The 20801-nt window shown below is 40.9% G+C and overlaps 2 protein-coding genes across 2 annotated transcripts in view; one reads left to right on the plus strand and one right to left on the minus strand.

The window, feature by feature from the left end:
* Window positions 1-3333: 3333 nt before the first annotated feature.
* On the plus strand, window positions 3334-4832 carry lyrm9 (LYR motif containing 9). The gene is made up of 3 exons (XM_042064155.1): window positions 3334-3576; window positions 4206-4298; window positions 4539-4832. The coding sequence occupies exons 1-3, from the start codon at window positions 3451-3453 to the stop codon at window positions 4551-4553; spliced, it is 234 nt and encodes a 77-aa protein (XP_041920089.1). The 5' UTR covers window positions 3334-3450; the 3' UTR covers window positions 4554-4832.
* An 8160-nt stretch (window positions 4833-12992) lies between these two features.
* nlk2 (nemo-like kinase, type 2) overlaps window positions 12993-20801 on the minus strand; it is a 58081-nt gene continuing 50272 nt past the window's right edge. The window contains exons 8-10 of the mRNA XM_042064597.1: window positions 18867-19092; window positions 16865-16958; window positions 12993-16417 (exon numbers count right to left, since the gene is read on the minus strand). Coding sequence (XP_041920531.1) covers window positions 16363-16417; window positions 16865-16958; window positions 18867-19092 — 375 coding nt within the window. The 3' untranslated portion in view covers window positions 12993-16362. The remainder of the gene's footprint in view (window positions 16418-16864; window positions 16959-18866; window positions 19093-20801) is intronic.

Raw genomic sequence — 20801 nt, forward strand, 5'->3', positions numbered from 1 at the left:
GCATATGCAGCAGGAGGTGGTGCAAGCCGAAGAGGAGATGGCTCGGTACTGCAGGATGGTGGGCATGGGCAAGCAAGGTGCCTGGACCAGCGGGGGACTGGCAGCTCCTGGTCGACTTCCCCCTGGATTGGCCAGGTGAGGGTGTCTGATGCTAAGACCAGAAACACCCGATGACCTTGGGAAACATCACTGACGATGTGTCCAGGTTGCACCACAGGTGTATCATACTCAAAGATATTTTACTAGTAAGGGAAGTGAGAATCTGCCATTTCACCTACAGTATTGCTGTTTTGTTTGCATGAGCACCAGTGCACCAGTCATACTCAAAAAAAGTAATGTATTACAGATTATTTGCTTCTGTAAAAAAATGTAATCCCTTACATTACTTCTTTACTCCCTATGAAAAGTAACGTGTTATATTACTTTTGTGTTACTGCATTGAAATGTTTCTATGGATGCTGTTATTGGATATTATTGATAAACATTGTACAAATTCAAAATGCTTTATGGAAGCGCTGCTGTCCTGCTCAAGCGCTGCTGTCCTGCTGTCACCCTCCCTCACAATGTTAAATAGTGACATGCACACAACTTTGCTGAAAAAATGGAACTGCTTTGAGTGAAGTGCACTTGCGAGTTGGGCACCTTCTGTCATTAATACTAGCAACACACACACGCGCACACACACCCTCAACGCATTAATTAAGAATGCACTCGCTACCACAACATTTTAATTAAGAATGCACTCGCTACCACATTCTATTTCCTTATTAGCTGCATACTTGAGGTTGGAGATATTAAGGCACGTCAAGTCTCTCACATACTGGAACGTCAAGATACATAGCCGTATGATTTTCTTATTCAGTTCTGCACTGGACTTGAATTACGAATTTTGGCACAAATACACAATTATGATTTTGGTCTATTGATTATAATGTGGTTAATTGAAAGCTCTGTCAGTCATTTGGATAAGCATCAGCTAGATGACTAAATGTAAATGTAAATTCTTGAATTATTCTTAATTTTGATCACACTACATGAATTTGCATATGGTGTACGCCAGGGGCCAAATTGTATTGTTTTTTACTATATAGTTTTAATAGGCTAAATGTTTAGGATAAAAAAAAGCTTTTTTGCAGTGCTTCCATACTTCCTTGAAAAAAGTATTTTGAGTATTTTCTAAATACAAAAATACAGTATTTTATTTTGATACATACATAATATGGTTAGGCCTACTGTATTTTAATGTAATTTTTTAATGTAATTTTGTAGTTTATTTTGATACATTAAAAATGAGGGTATTAGGTATTTTATTTAGAAATACATTCTGATGTATTTTTGCCCATCCCTCCCTCACAATGTTAAATAGTGACATGCACACAACTTCGCTGAAAAAATGGAACTGCTTTGAGTGAAGTGCACTTGCGAGTTGGGCACCTTCTGTCATTAATACTAGAAACACACACACACACACACACACCGGCAACTCATTAATTAAGAATGCACTCGCTACCACAACATTTTAAACGGCAGATTTTTTTTTAATACAGGTGAATATTTATTGTTTTATTTTAGCTCTTATAAACGGCCTGATTGTAATTAGGAAAGCAAAGAAGAATCATCTAAAGCCAAGAAGACAGTCTCAGAGGCAGTGCTGTAGGAGGCGGCCTGATTCCACGAACCCTGCTCATGATAGAGTCGAGAGTAAATGACACCATGGCAATATGCGTCTCCACGGCTTGAGGAGGAGGATTCCTATTTCCTAGTAGACTATCTCAAATAGGAGAATAAAGTAATCTTTGCTCACACACTGTTAGTTACTGTAGTGTGATTACTGAATTTAGAAAAGTAACACGTTCCACTACTCGTTACTTTGTAACACGTTACACCCAACTCTGATGAGCACATATGTACAGGTTGAATTTAAGTTAGTTTTAAAAGAAAAATGTCTACAAGTGACCTCAAGGTGAAAAACATTGACATGTCATTGTGCTGAGTGTGCCATACTCTACTCCATTTGCAAGAGACTAAAACATAAGTTCCATAAAAAACATTCTACCTTTACATTATAGATAATTTATGTTTAACTGAAAGCAGAGATGCCACTTAATAGGTGATATCTGTTGAAAAACTACGGAACCCTGGAGGGGTCATTGCAAGATGTTTTTTTTTTTTGGTTTAACATGCAACTTTATTAACATGCAGGTAGCTCTCCATTCCAAAACCTTCTAACCACAATTCCCCTAGACCCTTTAATGTCATCTCCTGTAGATAGGATTTAGGGGTGGTTGCCAGGTCAGCCATCAACTACAGTACCGTCAGGCGCACTTGCATGTGTATACGCACTGTGCGTACCATCAGGCTACTCAACAATGAGAGAAAATTTCCCTTGTGCGTGTGTATTCACACCAAATTGGCCCACCATACCTTCCCAACTATGCACAGTATCCTATTAGCTGCATGCCATCAGGCTATTTACAATTTTCTATTACATAAAGTTAGTGAACACGTTATCAAAATTAACGGCACACATTTTGTTTGAGCAGGAGAGACAATAGGCTATGCACGCAAGCATGCAACTAGGCTACTTGTTGTTTTCTTTTACTCGGCTATCTACTATATGGTTATCAGCACACAATGTTGAGCTAATTCACTAACTCAATACTCATCGTGGATATCACAAGTTTAAACAACGAAAACAGAAAGGATGGATGGAGCAAAAAGTGGACTTTCGAGGAGCGCATGCGTCTTGGCAGTACAACACCAAAGGACTCTTTGGGACATGTACTCATTGTCCTCACAGTCACGCATCCTGTCTAGACACCCACCCAAATGCATAACGCATTGGATAGAATAGTCGGTCACAACCATCGTATTGTTGTTTGTAGCACTTCAAAACGGCTGAAACAATATTAGCCTCCATCCATTAATATCATAAGGCTTCCATAAGGCTTCATTTTTTGTAGAGTTCAAACAACATCTATGTTGCAAAGTGAGGCAATGTAATTCACTGACAGAACAAAATGTGTGATTTTTCTCTCGTAACTTTGTGACCACATAATATCAGAGGATACAGGCCATGTTTTTCTCATAAATATGTCATTTCTTGCAAATGTATGACTTCATAATGTAAAGTAGGCTATATATTAGTATCTTTTTTCTCTTTAATTCACTGAGATTTATCTCAGAATATTCCCCCGCTTCCTCTGAGTGAGGTTTTTTTTCAGAGGGAAAAGTTTGGAAACCTCATAATGTGGTAAAATTGAATGTTGAATAGTTAAATTGCTTAAAAGATGGAGGACTTTTACTTTGAAATGGCAGTTGCAAAATGGGAGCGAGAAATCAGCGGAAGTATTTGTAGCTGTGAGTAGTGAGTTCAAGGAGACGAGAAGGGGGGACTTTGAGGATATCATACCTAAGTCTGTCAGCGGATTAGACCTAAATAATTTAGCAATGCCCCCACTTGCAGGTGCCGAACTTATCCGCACTCCAGTTCAACTATACCGTTATCTTCTGCGATGCTGTAAACTCTTGCCATCAACAGCCATGCAACAGCACTACAGGCATGCAGTAAGACAAGTGAGCGTGGTTTCCTCGAACCTAACAATTTTTTGTAACGTTATCCCTCAGCTGTCACCTGTCACAGTTACAACCCAAATCACTGGTAATCTAACGTTACCCATGTTTCATGTTACCACCCAAACAAGGACAACTAAAATGTTCTCAAACACTCTGTTGTTGTAGGCTTAGCCTGTGCATTTAGCGTTTCAAGGCTACAGTGCAGATGTGCATCTCTGTGTTTGTGAATTGGAACCATGTGTTGCAATTTGATTTTGTACCCTTCAGACTTTTATGCTAAAATAAGTAGGCATATCGATCATTTGAGAAAGTAATATTTAATAGAATTGGCTTAGTCCTCCATTTGAGCTCTAAAAAGGTTAACCCAAAGGTAGGCTATTTCAATTAGGTTGTTCTAAACTGTGAAGAATCAGTGATAGTTGTCTGTTAAGTTGAGGCCCAGTAAAATGTTGGTTTCCTAAAATGAGGTGCACAAGCTTGAAGCAAACTTTAGCCTATAGATTAGAATCATCACAATTTTTAGTAAAGATGAAATTGCATAACTTTATAATTGTATAAAAAATATAACTGTTTGCTTTGCCCTAATAGAGTAGGTTAAGGGATGACAAAATATTGGGTTTGTGTTTCAGAGCTTTAATAGCCATGCTGATGAAGAAGACAGAGAGCGTGTACAACTCATCATCCAAAGAGCCATTGTAGATGCTGACTGGATCCTGGAGAAGGTGGGGTGGTCAAGGAAAATTTGAATAAGATACAATATCATATTGATGACAATTGATGTTTTTGATTTGGGCTGGCCCGGGCATATCCACAAAAGATAACCAACTTCGAGCATTATGAGCACTAGCACCTAGTTAGACATAACATTACACTGAATAGCAACAGTTTTGCTCACTTAACCAAGCATTTCCCTCTGTATGAACAGATCATCTGTGGCTGACAAGGTCTTTTTTAAATTTCAGTATACCAAAAAGTGACCACTGGTGTTATTTGATGAAGAGATGGACTCAGGTTTGCCTTGTGGTGATCTGCACACGAGTTGGCGCATACCAGCTGAATGAGGGTGATCTTAGTATCACTGCAAAGCTAGAGTTAAAGAGTTAAATACCAGATGTATATATTTTGAAAATTTGTCAGCATAGCCATTGGAACATTATTGTATTTATTTGCGTGTACATTTTTGTCGTAAATAGTATGTACAGATATCAATTGTCTTACTTTGCACCTTAAATAAAGAAGGGTTGGAAATACTGAAACGGAAAACAAGTCATATGCCATTGTATTTATGTGGTTTGTGTTATGAATGGACGGTTTCAAATGACTCCTTATCATACTCTTAGCAATGTTATGCACTGGTCAGGGAGGGGACTTTCTGTATTGAGTAACCACCGTCATAATTAACCCCTGGAATCTACAAATAGCTTGTTATGCTTATGCATCGACGACAGCCATGATGTTTCTCTGTATGTTCATCTGTATGTTCATCTGTCCCATTCTTGTGAACAAGGTATCTCGAGAACGCCAGAAGGACAATTTTTCATATTCACTTTCAACTGGACTCAAAGATGTTAAAACAAACTCAATACTCATTTTTTCAATACTCGTTGAATTAAATTTTTTTGCAAATTTTCCTTTGCATCTCATTATTACGACGGAGTATTAGGGCCACACATGAAGGAAAAAAATATTTTTGCCATGACGAGATTAAACTCAACATGTCGACTTTAAAGTCGCCATGTCAACATTAAACTCGACATTTCGAGAATAAAGTTGAAATGTAATATCGACTTTAATCTTGACGTATCGACTTTAATGTCGCCATGTCGACATTAAACTCAACATTTCGAGAATAAAGTTGAAATATCATGTCGACTTTAATCTCGACGTGTCGACATTAAACTCAACATTTTGAGAATAAAGTTAGTTTGGAGAGAGAACGACCGCTCGGGACGATTGAAAGGGAGGACGAATGAAACAATGCAACAAGTGCAACAATGATTCAGAGTGTTCGAGTGCAACAATGATTAGACATAGGCCTATATCTGGACAAAACATAGAACATATTAACCTACGTTGCTCAGCCAAATACTTTGCTGTTAGGTCCTTATCACGGAGTTACAGGCGATAAATGCGATGGTCAAAAGTAGCCTAAACGTCATAGCGGTTTATTTATTTATTGTAGGCCTATTATTAAAGTGTTGTTCTAAACATTTAGTTGTTGCATCTAAATGTTCAACTTCATGCTTATGCACTAGAGGCATAGGCGCTCTCCCCAATCCTAGACTTTCACGTTGCTTGTTTGTAATGGATGCAAAACAGCCCATTGCTGAATGTCTATGGAGGGACGAATGAAGCTGTCCTCCCGACCACCCCATGTAGGCTAGTAGCCTACTTGCACACATATGCACACAAAGTGCATAAATAAAGTGCATGCACACATATTCTCTCACGGGATCAAAATACTATATATGCTTAGGCTATAGGCCTACCTGTGTTTCTAGCCTCCTATAGGCTACGTATTGCAGGTGAGACATGGAAAAGCAGTTTTAGAAAAATGAGTTTAGCCATGTTATCCTGTGGAGAGTGACGCCCGTGGGTCATGAAGGGCAGTTATTTGGATGTGCAGTGGCCTTAACCACGTAAAACAGAGTGAAATAACATTTTGTATAAACACATTATATCATTGGATACATATATTTTTCTAGCTATTTAGCCTAAACGGCATAGTATTTCCATAACCGCGAGACAGCACTTCACGATGACGGCAATGATAGTTAACAGACAAGACGGAATCTATCTGAATATCTGCAATCTATCTGAAATAACACCTATTTGAAGCCCATTTTTCATGTAACATATTGTGTATTAGTGTAGGCTACATAGCTTAAACTGTGTAGGCTATGTTTAAACAGTAGGGCCTAGGCCTATTGCGAGTTTAATGTCAGCATGTCGACTTTAAAGTCGACACGTCGAGATTAAAGTAGATATGATATTTCAACTTTATTCTCGAAATGTCGAGTTTAATGTCGACATGGCGACTTTAAAGTCGACACGTCGAGATTAAAGTCGACATTAAATTTCAACTTTATTCTCGAAATGTCGAGTTTAATGTCGACATGTCGACTTTAAAGTCAACATGTCGAGTTTAATCTCGCCATGGCAAAAATATTGTTCTCTTCATGTGTGGCCCTAATACTCCGTCGTACATTATTTATGAGCAGTGGTTGCTGAAAAAAAATATTGCAACATATTTCAGTCTGTTGGTTGTGCAGCTGTCCATACCCAAAGATATTACCAGACACCAACGTGACCAAAAATGTCAGATAAAATCCGGAGAGCAGGGCTGGAAGTCCCCCATCTGAGTTTCCACAGCATTCTATTCCAGTTTAATAGCTCATTTATCAAAGGTGAGGTGCTGACTGTCAGTCGCCTCCAGTGTCTGCAGCTTCACTGGATGAATCACACGCCTCCAGCTGGAGCTCCACAATCCCCTTGTTTCATGGTGCGGAGGAAGGCTTGGGCTGCTGGCACCAGTCAATGCCCTCTTTGTGAGGGAGAGGTGGCGCGAGAAAAAGGGCGCTGGTGGGGAGGAGACATGATGTGACGCGCGGCACCGTACCGCTGGGCACCAGCCTCCCTATATTCACGTTCCTGAGGCCTGACTGGACTCTGCTCTCAATCAGCAGTGGCTTATTTGCCCTGATCCAGCCGCTGATTCCAGTCAGGCCTCTCAGATTTCACATGGTCAGAGAAATCTCCACACAGAAATAGCCTAAGACACTCAGATATGGCATTTAAGAGTTCTCACAACGAGACCTTATTCAGTGAGGGAAGGAGGGATGTTCTGTTGCCACTTTGTGTCATTAGCAGTCTTTAATTAAGGTGGTAACAGAACATTCCTCTGAAGGTCACTTGTGATCCAAGTAGAGAATACCTCTCTGCCCCCCCCACCCCCCCACCCCTTATCCCATGGGGATGCTTTCTCCCATAGTGAGTGGCCTTGTGCTTGAGGTAAACACTTCAGAAGTCCTAACAGAGGTGTACGATAGAGTGTCCTAGGTGGGAACTACTCTGCTTTGAATCCACCGTTTGTCTATGCTCTAATGAAACCCTGTCCAAGCCACAGGCTTCATCTCTGGGATGATATGTAACTTTTGAATATAATGGAAATTGTATACGCATCAATCTCATCTTGCCCGTCTTATATGAACTATCAATCAAAATGAGAAAACAAAGGAGTCAGGGAAAACACAAGAAGCACAAACTGTAAATGCATCCAGAAATTAATGCATACAAGTCTGATAATAGATTTGGCAGATATTTTGTAGAATAGATAGCAGACAGATAACACATATTAGGGGGTTTCAACACTATTTCATAATACACTGACTGTTTTAGGTGTAACCTTACATTTCGCCAGACATTCAGGTTCTCCCTATATCCGTCTTAAGGCAGTTGATATTATATTCTCTTGGCTACTCTCACCTGAAACCTAAACCTCATGTCTACTCACAAAGTTTGTCATCTGAAATGTCACAATGACAGTAGACAGTATCTGTCAAATGCTTCGACATGCCTTCTTGTGTGTGTGTGTGTGTGTTTTTTTATTTTTACAACATAGACATATAGGCTACAGATTATCAGTGAGACTAGCTGGGCTACTTCAAAGAGACTAAACCCAGGGATGACCGGAGCACCCAGAGAACTTTTTAACTTGTAACTACTAGTTTCTAACTACTGGTTTCTTTTTTGGGGGGGATTCTTGAAAGTACCCACTGTTTACCTTCATGACAGCTTTATCACAGGTGCAATGGTTGAAACCGGGAATTGAACGTCTACAAGTTAAAAAGTTCTCGGAGTGCTCCGGTCATCCCTGGGTTTAGTCTCTCTGACCCTTTAGTTCTGGACTGTGAGCACCGAAAAGGCTTGAGCGCAAGTGACACCCTTCTTACAGGCTACTACTTATGTTTCTTTTTTTTACCCTCTGTTTTACCCACTGTTTACCTTCATGACAACTTTACATTATTGCCATTATAACAAGCTTCACTGGGTAGTCACCTGGAAAGCTTTTCAATTTCATTAAAGGAATAATCCGGAGTAAAAACAACCTGGGGTCTATCAGTGGATGCGTTCAACATCTTGCAGCTGCATGGATCTGGCTAACTAGGGCCTAATCAGACCGCAAGCGTGGCTTGTGTAGTCTATTCCATCTGTGGCTGCTGCATTTTATATGTTCATCCATACCAGATGCACCGCTGCTGCTGCCAGTCTGCCAATCAAAACATCTCTTCACTGTCTCTTTTTAATGGAAACACTTCTAACACGCTCGCATGTTGTGCCGGTCCGATTTCTAGCATGCACACGTTTTCTCGAGCCGCACCTGAGAATTGTGCTCATTGTGAACTTTGTAACCATTTTTAACCTTTTTAGCTTTTTAAAAATTCAATACAACACTCTTCAAGTGCTGTAGTGGCATCCATACTGTGAACCGTAGACTTACTGTCCGTAACCAGAGTGACATGTCGCCCCTGTCCACCCCCTAATAACGCTCCTGCTTGTAGGCTACTAAATATATTTCTTTTTTGGGGGGATTCTTCAAAGTACCCACTGTTTACCTTCACAACAGCTTCATCACATGTGCAATGGTTGAAACCGGGAATTGAACCCACAACTTTTCAGGCTACTGCATGCTAGCCCAGCATCGTTTAACATCGTTTAATTCGGGACCATTAGCCTATCGCTCGTTTCAATTTGGGACCTTGCAGACGGAATTGTCGTTGCTTTATTCAAAGTCTCAAGTCCAAAGTATCCTGGGCTATCATGGGCTTCGAAGTGCAAGTTTATTGCACATCATTTTTATGTCATTTTGAATAGCCACTGCATACCCGTGTTTGTTAGCGTGTTGTTGCAAAATCTGCTGAATCATTTTATGCAAGCAAATTGCATACAGGATATCTTTATTGTCAGTGTTAGACATGATAATAATGATAATAATAATAATAATAATAATAATAATAATAATAATAATAATAACCAAATGATAACCATCCAAACATCTTGCATCTTGACCCGTGATTCAGTGCTGCCAAAACTCCGCTTATCCTCTCTGTCTCTGGTCCTGCACTGTGCTGTGTGAGAGGGGGAGTGGCTAGAGCAGAGAAAGCCAATGTGTGTGCTTCTTGTACCAATATATTTAACAATATATTTTGCATTACTAATCCAAACAACGTCAAACTTGACACTGCAAGTACTGGTGCCTGTAGCAAGACACCTGCCAAGTTTGAAATCAATAAGACAGGCGGGTTGAGAGATATGCTAATAACAAACAGACAGACGTTCCTGCAATTTATAGATAGATAGATAATGCATCATTCCACAAAATGGTTTGTCAAGTTATTCAATAGGCTAACCATATAGTCTTAACTCAAAGCTTATGCTTAGACCTATGTCATTTTGACCAGTAAAAATGTCACATGCAGCCATGCTTAAATTCTGCACACTGCACATTTATTATAGCCTATTATAATATAATATTCAGTATTTATTATTGAATTCGTATAGCTGGAATTATGTATTTCCCTATCATCCTATTTTTTTTTTAATGCAGGCCTACCTGCGGGCATGTAATCGGCCTACAGGTTTTCTACAGGAATAGCATGTTTGCCCTAGTTATTTTAATGAGTGAAAGAAAAGCAGCCAACAAGTGCTCAAGAGTTTTTAGAATATGACTGATTATTATGGAATCAAATCAGACTCAAAAGTTTTGTATGTGTGTATCACAAAGGAGAGATTCATATGCATAGCATTTGTACAGTAACTGCAGAATAGATTTGTAATAGAAGGACATGTTGGTAATACTGAAATGTTTTTGTGCTGTCACAAATCAGTCCAGTTACAGATTGTGACACACATACAATACATATGAGATATTTTTGATCCCCAAGGTGGTTCAAAAGTCTGTGATCCTGCAGAAAAGATTTGTAACTGTATGACAGCCTTCTGTATGTAGAACATTGATTTGTAACTGTAGAATACATTTGTAATGGTAAAACATGTGTAACTGTTGGATGATTTGTAGCTGTAAAACAGATCTGTACCTGTAGAATACATTTCTAAGTGTAGTTCATATTTGTAATGTTGACAGACTTCATTTTCACAGTCACACTTTTGAGTCTGATTTGATTCCATAATTTTACACAAAAGTTTTTTTTTATTCAGGGATATTGGTCAGATGAAGCCATGTATTATCACATAATTGTGTGTAATCCATGCATCTTAAATCCATAATCCATGCATCTTAAATAACTTCAGTGTTTGGCCTGATATACACAGAAGTTGACACACCCAAGGTTAATTGGCTGGTGAGGGGCAGTTTCCACACCTATGATATATTCAATTCTAGTGCTTGGGTATAAATAGAAGTCAATGAGTTTCATAGCTCTTGTGCGACCTCTTTACATTTCATGCGGAGCTGCACGGACTTTGCTGGTAATTGAGCCATGGGGAAAGAAAAAGAGCTGTCAATCATCCTATAGAATCATTTAGTAATCAGTAGGCTGATTAGTTCCATTTATAAACCAACATTGAACAATTGGGAATCCTATAAGTATGACACGATCAATATGTTCTATAATTTTAAAAGTACTGTAACAGAAAACATCTTAATTAGGTAGGAACTCCCTACCCTACTCCCAAGTGGTACAAATCCATACTCTAAACCAAATGAGAGAATTTAGGACATACACTGAAGAAAATGCTGGATTTACTTGATTTGATCGTGTACCTGTACATCTATTGCACAATGAATGAAATGTCTAGAATTAGTCAGTCATGCTGAATGTTGTGCCACAGTATTCACAAAGCATGGTTCATCTCAAAGCATAGCACAAGATACAACTCAGCTCCAAATTCTACTGGTCTTTTTAAACCTGACCCTCTTTAATAAAACTCATGTTAAAACTTTTGTCAACACTTGCGTGATTATCTCAGTGTTCTTCTTGCAAAGGCTCATGGGAACACAATGAAATGGTGACACCAAGGCATCCTATGTGTTCATTTACCTTACTGGTTCAGTACTTAAGTGCTTCACATTGATCTAACATGATTCTGTTGGATAAATTCATTGAATTCAAATATGTCAGTTCAACTTAATAACCTTGTGTTTTTTGTGATTGTAACGTAAAATGGTTTGACAAATTGGATAAACTTGACTTTCCATTTTTTTTACAGTGTATGTAATCATGCTGTCTCAGAAAGTATTTTACAGTTTTTTAAAAATACAAAACACTAAAGTATTTTGATAGAGTATGAAGGCATTTTCATCATCCCAATCAAATACAAAACTAATTACAAAATAATATTTGGTGTATTTTTAATATGAGAAATGCCCATCCCTGAATGTACCATGCCCATACTAAATTACTAATAATGATAGTAATGATACTGGTGTCCTACTGATATGTCTTGTGTCCCCATAAGAAACTGGGTTCAGTGTCTTCTGGGGTTGTGAACCTTAGGCTGGGTTCGTAATGTAAATATAAATCAGGTTTCTCGGCCAAGTATACTTGCATATACAAGGAATTTGGTCTCTGCATTTATCCCATCCGTGAATTAGTGAACACACAGTGAGGTGAAGCACACACTAACCCAGAGCAGTGAGCGGTCTTGCTACAGAGGCGCTCGGGGAACAGTGAGGGGTTAGGTGCCTTGCTCAAGGGCACTTCAGCCGTTCCTACTGGACGGGGATTGAACTGGCAACCCTCCGGTTACAAACCCGAAGCCCTAACCAGTAGGCCACAACTGGCCCTTCACAGGCAATTTGTAAGTCAACAGTTCAACCAGTCCCATGTTATCAGGGTAGGATTAAAATGAGTGATAATTAATTAACATTAGGTCTTATAATGAGAAATGTATTTGTTGTGTGAAACATGTGTGTATAATGAACTCATTAAATCCCCTGTAAGCTGAGGAAGTGCTATCTGAACTCCATGTTGCCGAAGGGAATCCTGACTCCTGAGCCCTTAACATGGGTGTGGCAAGATGAACCATACATACAGTGGCTTCCATCATGAGGACCATCTTAACATGGTACTTGCAGTATTGTGTAATTCTTTAGCTGAAGGAAAGAGGTGAACCTGCCTAAAGGTGCATCCATAGCAACTCACTGGGAATCTGTGTAGTTCTCATAGGGTAATGACTGACCAAATGACTCAACAGAATGTGAGTCATTCATATGTTCAGTTCTTCAAAATATATCTCAACAGAATCAAACAAAAACAAAACAACTCCCCTTAGCTATGCCACTCTATCTGTAGTGCCATATTCAGCCACTAGATGGCAATCTGCCTGTCCATGCTGAAAAATTGAAGACATATTGTTTTTTAAAAAAAGAAGACAGTGGAGAGGGAACAGCAGTGTTGTCATTTTTTTCAATGTCAACATTTAATGAGCTTGACCACGGTACTTCAAATCTACATTTTTGTTGAGAGACCAAACATTGTTTTATTTTTCCCCAAGGAAAGATTGAAATTCATCTGATGCGTCTTCCAATCCCTCAGTGTGACCAACATAAGCTTTCAGGCAACTAACAGCTCTCTTTAGTATATATCGTAAAATGTATTGAAATACCATTACCTCTGAATATAAACTTCAAATGTCTTATAAAAAAGCCTGACAGAAGTAGTACCTATACCTTTTGATAGAAGTTGCAGAGGTCATCAGTCTTTCACACATCACACTACCATTGTATCCTTTTATCGGTTTCATTTGCATGTTATAATTTTTTACATATCCCCCTGAAAATACAAGCATTACCATGTATTTGTACTTCATTTGAACAAAAACTATAACCTCAATTACTGAAGGTTGACACGTCAAATAGGATTTCAGTGAACTAACAGTCAGAGAATACTTGGCCAAGAATAAGGTATGTCATTTTCCAAATAGGAATACAAGGGGCCTCCTTCTCATGTAATTTGAATTTTGATGATGACTTTCATTCCAGAGTGGGAGTTTTTTTGTAGGAATATAAAAACTGGAAGGGACATTCAAGTTTTAAATCTCCACGGTAAAATCAAAAATGTGGAGGTAAACAACCAAGTCATTGAGCTCAAGAGGTAGAGACCAACATTGTGAATCCATTATATACATATACACAATTAGTTCAGTGTTTTGTTGTCTAAAGGATAAAATCATAATAATAATAATAATAATAATAATAATAATAATAATAAAAGAGGGCTTCTACTTCGATACTCATATCCACATCTCTTAAGTACACACAATACACAATTAACATAATTGGCTATGTGTTTCTGCTTATAATTTGGATTATCTCTTCACACTTTCTTACTGCAACTGGAGTTAAGAAAAGAAAACAAAAACAAAATTATATACATATATAATTATATGGGAGTCTCAGAAACAAAAAAGAAAAAAATCACAGCCCTAAAAATGTGCAGGCCTCACCTTCTATACAGCAGTAATGTTGGAGTCTTCCTCAGTTTTTTAAGAACTGCAAGGTTTTTTTTTTATCCACTGTAGAATTTTTCTGATGTTTCATCCTAGTAGCTACTCATGTATATACATAACATATTCAGTGGGTCATGAGAGCATGCCATTGAAACATTAAGAAAGAAATAATAATTAAAAAATCATCTAAAAATATATTAAATAGTTTCTCTTTTTTCTGCTCCTGGGTGTGTATGGATAGGTATGAGTGTGACTATACAGTGTATATGTAATGGAGGTGAGAATATTCCTCTGGTTTAATCCTGGGGAGTAAGAGCCTACTTTGGAGCTCGTCTTTCTCCTGACTGGGCATCACGGCCTGGCCTGTCCTGGGGCTGTCTGAGACCCAACATGCCGACTGAAAGGTAGGGGGCAGCTTTTACAACCCACCTCACAGCCCTCCTGCTCTCACTCCATGGTGGTCCATTTCAGCAGATGAAAAAACGCATGAACAAATTAATGAACAAATGTTAATACAAGTCTTTAGCATGGTACTTATGCAAGGATACATATGCTATCATTATCATTCTTTTTTATCACACATACTCTAGCATACACACATGCACACAAACATACACACACAAGCACAACCCACAGGCTCTCACCCACAGGCTCTCACGCACGCACACACACACACACCTTCCTTTGGGGACCTTCAGCCATGTTTTACATGGAATAAATTAAATATCTTCAAGGAATGGTCTAAGATCACCTTTGAGCCTCAGGGTCACATCAATCATTTTGTAATGTCTGCCGATTTGCCCCTGCTGTTGAAATGGACACTTCAACTTTCTGTCTTTCTCCCCTCCTCTCTAACTATGTGCCTGTTTGTCCGTGGTCACCCTGTCCTCATTACAGCAGACAGACGCACCGCATGACCACTCCTCATTGGCTGCCAACTCCATAGAGAAAGAGGCTGAGCAGCATCCTCGTCTTGTCCACTCACTTATCTGTTTCTGAACAGAGACTGTTCAACAAGCACAAGGTCGTCTCCTCTGTCCTTAAAGCGAGGACCTGGCATGACTAAGCCTACTATGACCAGGTCTCGGACAACACTTCAAATAAAGGAAGAGCCCGAACAAAAACATGAAAAGAAAGATACTGCCCCCCCAGTCTGTGAAAACTCTTCTGTCTTGCTCTCAGTTTTGTCCAAAAGACTTGATCCATGCGGGATCTCTCGAGAGCCTTCACATCGCCCTCAACTGCCTGCTTTCCAAGCTCTCGGCAAGGCCACAGCCTCATCACTCTGCAGTCTGTGCTGTTAAGGAAACACAGACTCCGCAGACCTCAGAGTCAATCAGGGCTAACAGCGCTACGCTGACTGGAGCTAAACAAACCAACAAACAAAAAAAATAAATCAGGATATACTGCCTGTTACTACAAAAGTAGGAATGGTAAGAAAGAGACTGAAAGAGATAGAAAGTGAGAGGCAAACACCAAGAAATTAAAATCTAACATACGTTAACTTCTTATCATAATGCTTAACAGTATGAGAGTATAAATAAAATACAGCACATTCAGGTCATCCTTTCAGTCAAGACAGGGGGCAGAGAGAGAGAGAGAGAAAGAGGAGGACTGTGTGGGTTCTTCTGCGTGTGGCTGAACAGACCAGACTCCAGCCTCTTGAAGACAAAGCGAATAAAGGATGATCTCCACTGCACGCAGGAACTCTCCTCCACCACCTCTTCCGTCTTTCTCTTGCATTTCTTGTTTCTCCTCTCAGATCTTCTGAGCCATGTGTTTGCCTTTCACAGGAAGCGGAGAAGCGGAGCCCCGGGCCCAGCTAACACTTCAACATTCCTGTCCACAGTGGGCCTAGGGCCTCCAGAAACACACACACAGACACACAGACTTAAATGCATGTGTATGTTTGCGTGAGTGCATTCACAAACTTAATGTTCGCCTTTCACCCACAAGTCCAATCCCTCCAACCCCATCCATCCCCCGTTTTATCTAACGAAAACAAACTCTAATCAGCAGTGGTTGGTACATCAACAAAAAAGAAAAAAAAAAAAAAAAAAAAAAAAAAATCCATCTTCAGTTAGTATTACAGTACACAATGTGATAAGAAAACATCTTTCTTTGCTAGTCCTAGACTCCAGTGAAATGCTACGTAGTTTTCTGGGGTGGGTGGGGGGTTGTGGTGGGTGCCTGGTCCTCTTCAGTAGTTCTGAGTGGGGGGGTTCGTGGTTGGGATGTGAATGAGCTTCATGGAGGACACTTAGGCAGGGCTGTGGCCACCTGGGGGCGCTGGACCTTCCCAGCGGTCAGTGGGCTTTACTCCCACACCAGAGGAGACGGGGGCATCTCAGACGGCTGAGCCACCGTGGAGCTGCAGGAAGGGTAGAGTGGGGGGGGGGGGGGGGGGGGGGGGAGAGCGCAGGGAGGGTAGAGGAGGATGGTGGAGAGAGAGAGAGAGAGAGATAGCGCAGGGAGGGCCATGGGTTGGGCGGAGGTAGAGAGAATGGGTGGAGAAGAGACAGAGATTCATGAGTTTTACTCTCAGCTGCACGGATTTTAGTATTTTAGCATTTTAATGCATTCTTCACTGTCTCACTAACACACACACACACACGCACACACACACGCGGTGATCATTTTAGGCTTGCATATAGTCCATTTTCATGTGAATAAATGCATGTGTGAATATTCTGCCCATGCCATGCCCACAGAGCTGGGCGCTTGGCACCAGCAGAGGGCACACGGGGTGGGCGGGCGCTGCTGAGGGGCCTGGTGCTTTGGCAGCTGACAGCGAGCGGCTTTGAAGGGAGCGTCATACCTGATGAAGCTTTTGAACGCGGCAGACTGGGGGTTTATGCAGAGTGGCACGCGGTTCCCCTTCTGCTGCTCCAGAATGAACTGGTGGATGATCTCTGCAAAAGAGAGAGAAGGAGAGAGAGAGAGAACACAGAAGATGAGGGGATAAGGTGGAGGTGGAACAACGCTAAACCACTTGCAGTCGGCCTTGCTGCCTCAAGCCATCTTTGTACTTTGTCTCCATGTGAAAGAAAAAATGCTGAGTTTGGTACAGGGCTCAACACTGAATGGGAAAGTAAAGCAACGCATACAAAGCCCACTGCAAGTATGCACTGGTAGGTTGTGCGAGGTTTGGCAGTTAGCGCCATTTTATTCTTGATTTTCTAAAGCATCTCTTATTTTCCACCGATCAGAGACATGTTTAAAAAGCAACATGGGATATACGTAAATGCAGTGCAGTAAACACTAAATACAGTGAATAAAGTTCTATAAAGACTGGTAGTCATGATGAAAATACCTAATAATAAAAACATTTTATTTAGATATCAATCTAATCTTAATATCAATCTAAATGGAATACAATGATTAACTGAGTTAGGGAAAGTTCAATTAATTAGACATAGTTGGGTGTTTGGCATCTCTGTTCAAGACCATCTTGAGAGGTATTAACAGACAATTACAAATAACAGAGGAAATCAATTAATACCAGTCTATGCTAATCAATGAATCTCCTGACGCACGGTGTCATGTGCTGCTATGCTAAATGACTCCACAGTGTGCTCTGGTGCTTTGCATGAATAGTTCAGGAAACAAGCCCAACCAGCTCTTCTCAGGGTGGCCTTACTTTAAGAAGCTTTGACTTGCCATGCAGTCGACTACCTCCAATCTGCCTAATCCCCAGGGTGCACACCAGGCAAGGGGCGAGGGAGAAAAATAATGTGTGTGTGTGTGTTTTCTTTGCTTCATCTCTACATACACACAGTGTGTGTGAGATAGAGAAGAAGAGCGTAGAGCGATAGAGTGATAGAAAGAGAGCAAGTGACATGGCGAGAGCCGAGATGTAGAGAGCCCACATGAGAGAGAGAGAGAGTGCAATGGAGAGAGAGAGGAAAGAGAGTGCAAGGGAGAGTTACAGTGAAGGAGGAGGATGAGAACGGAGCAGGTTTATTTAGAGCGCTCCTCTGCGGTAAGCCTGCTTTTAGCCGACAGGCTCCCTAATGCCTGCTGACAGGGCAGGCCACCAGTGATCGGGGGGGTGGGGGTGGTAGGGCCTGCGCATGTACGTGTGTGTGTGTGTGTGTGTGACAGCATGTGTGTATGTGAGTCTGTGTGGATGGGGTGTCCGTGGGGGGTGGTTTGAAAAGCACAAAACAGGAATTACAAAAACATTGCTGATGAGGGAAAAGCACGAAAGTGGCTGTAAGAGATCTGATTAGGGGCGCTGGGGGCCAAGCGGTGTGATGGCCACATGCTGCGGCGTCCCATCACCATCAGCGCTGAGCCCAGCTGAGCCGAGCCGAGCCGCGCAGGGCTGCTGCTGACGGATGAGGGGCCCACAGTCGGTCCTGACCACACATCAGGCCCATGTCCTTAACCCTAATGACCACACATCAGGCCCATGTCCTTAACCGTCATGATGCTAATTGTTAGGGTCTCTCCATGAGCACACATCAACAGGACTACAATTCTATAAAAGCTCTAATAGGGATTCATGCACATGACTGATCATTGCACACTGACCAAGAACTCAACAGCACTCTGTATTTACTCGTATAAAAGTCCACACCTGTCAGAGACCACATTAAGAAGACCACCACATTATGAAGAGGGTAATGGTTTTTAAATCACACACATACACACACACAAAATCTGAGTCCTGCAACTAGACAAAAGGTGACAGGGAAGCAGATGTTGTTTTATCTTTGCAGTATTCATATAGAAAAGCAACAGCAGCCCAAGAAGGAGCCATCACAGAGCATGTGCCTGAACGGCCACCTGAGGTCATCTGGACACCCTGCACTCACCTTTCACCTGTCTGACCGATGTGAGATTCTTCTCAAATCCGTCGTCGAACTTGGGATTGGTGACAGGCTCGAAGTCGCTGGTGTAGACCCGGCCCGTGGAGGTGGTGTAACAGCACTTGCACATGCAGGTGTGGTAGCGCAGGCGGCCCTCGTCCAGGTAGGGGTGAGCCAGCGCATCCTTCGCAGAGATGCGCTTTGACTGGAGGAGACGCGGGGGAAACAGAAGCATGACAGGTTAACCTACTGACACTAGCAGCGGAGCAGCGGAAAGACTTCCAGGACAAGCCACAGGAGCAGGGTCCCTCCCTGGTTAAGATCCACTTTATTTTTGTTATGGACCACCCCCATGGAATTTCTGGTAGTTACATAATTCAATATATGAGGCTGTGTTAATAAGGACACTGCAGCCTCAATCTGTAGCCTGGGTACTCCAGAGGGTGTAGAGGGTGAGAGGAGACCCATATAAATAAATATGAGCTTTGCAGAGCAAACATATTGGGCTCTCCTTTATAAACACAAGTTCTTACGTACAACAGAAAAGGGAATCATGTCAAGCTATTTCAATTATTAGGGTGCCTTCATTTGTTAATTTCATAACCAAGGCCAAAGTGCCTTTGAGGGCAGACAGACAGCTCATTTGGATGGGTCTTATCAAAACTGTAGGCTTTGTGGTAGCTGCATCTAAGTGTTCAATATCTGGTAGGTACGTCTAATCTAATCTCTGCAGTTTGACAGCATAACATTGATCTCTCGGTTACAAAATTGACCAACCATTTACTTATTGCATGGCTACACAGGTTATGCAACTACACTGCACAGAGAGAGTAAACAAATCCAGTAGCCTAACAGTCAGATCAGAGCCTTAATGTGCAACCAACGGTGAGACAGAAAAGGCATTTTATGGATTTTACAGCATACAACACTCTCCTTGGTTAGACTCTACTCTCCCATGTCCCATTCTAATTGACCTGTAATACCTGGGACAATTCCATAAAATATCTGTTTCGTTGTCACTGGTCATTAAATATGCTTTGTTGCCGACATGGGCCACTGAAACTAACATAGCTCTATAAATTGGCCTTTCACAGTAGGTCTGTCGGACTAGTACAGTAGCACCAGCCACATAAAGCTGTTTGTACACAAAATACAGCTCTAGTTGTTGTATCATGCATGTTCTACACCTCATAAGCACTAACTCCATATTTCTCCTAAACACATAAGGTTGCCCATTCCTAAAGTCTTACCTACCGACATACCTTTCCACTTTATTCTACATCACAAATGTCCCTAATGTCTTATGCAGGTTGCTTTCATGCGTTATGAAGCTATATATGAATAAGTCAATATATGAATATGTGAAGACCACGGCAATGTCTATACTTTGGTGGTTTGAATGGTGCTGGGCTTTTATATGTAATCATTTCACAATATAATTTTCATAACCGGTACTGATGTCTGATGACAGAAACAGAAGCAGATATATATTAGAATTCCTGTGGATACAATTGGCCAGAGAAACCAATTCAATGGTGCACCCATAAATGAATATGCCGTTTCACCTGTCCCACAAAGGCTTCTCTCCATTCTAGCATCCTATGAGTGCGTCTATGCAAATAACAATTCTTCTCAATTACTCCTTTTGATGTTGCGCCATTTGGGGACTGTTGTTACATCACATTTGTAAAGCAGTTTGTTGTCTTATGAAATTAGGGCCGGTTATATTTTGAAGTCTAATGTCGTTCTACATCCTGGGTTGACAGCTACTGTATAATCTTATAAGTAGTCTGGACTGGAGAGCAAACTGCCTTACAGCCAAGCTAATTGATGCCAGCACCACATTTCCCACTGTAGACCTGGAAGCAAGAGGGATGAGTGAAATTAAATGATCACTGCATCATTGCATGTGCTCACTGTGATAAGTGCAAACCTGATGTG

The sequence above is a fragment of the Alosa sapidissima genome, chromosome 15 (assembly GCF_018492685.1).
Source record: "Alosa sapidissima isolate fAloSap1 chromosome 15, fAloSap1.pri, whole genome shotgun sequence".
Classification (NCBI taxonomy): Eukaryota; Metazoa; Chordata; class Actinopteri; order Clupeiformes; family Clupeidae; genus Alosa; species Alosa sapidissima.

What these genes read in the sequence shown, in the direction of transcription:
- lyrm9 (XM_042064155.1), top strand. Translation starts at nt 3,451, where the DNA reads ATGCCCCCACTTGCAGGTGCCGAACTTATCCGCACTCCAGTTCAACTA. An exon ending in ACAGGCATGCAGTAAGACAA is followed by an intron (nt 3,577 to 4,205) that starts GTGAGCGTGGTT and finishes TTTGTGTTTCAG; the next exon opens with AGCTTTAATAGCCATGCTGA.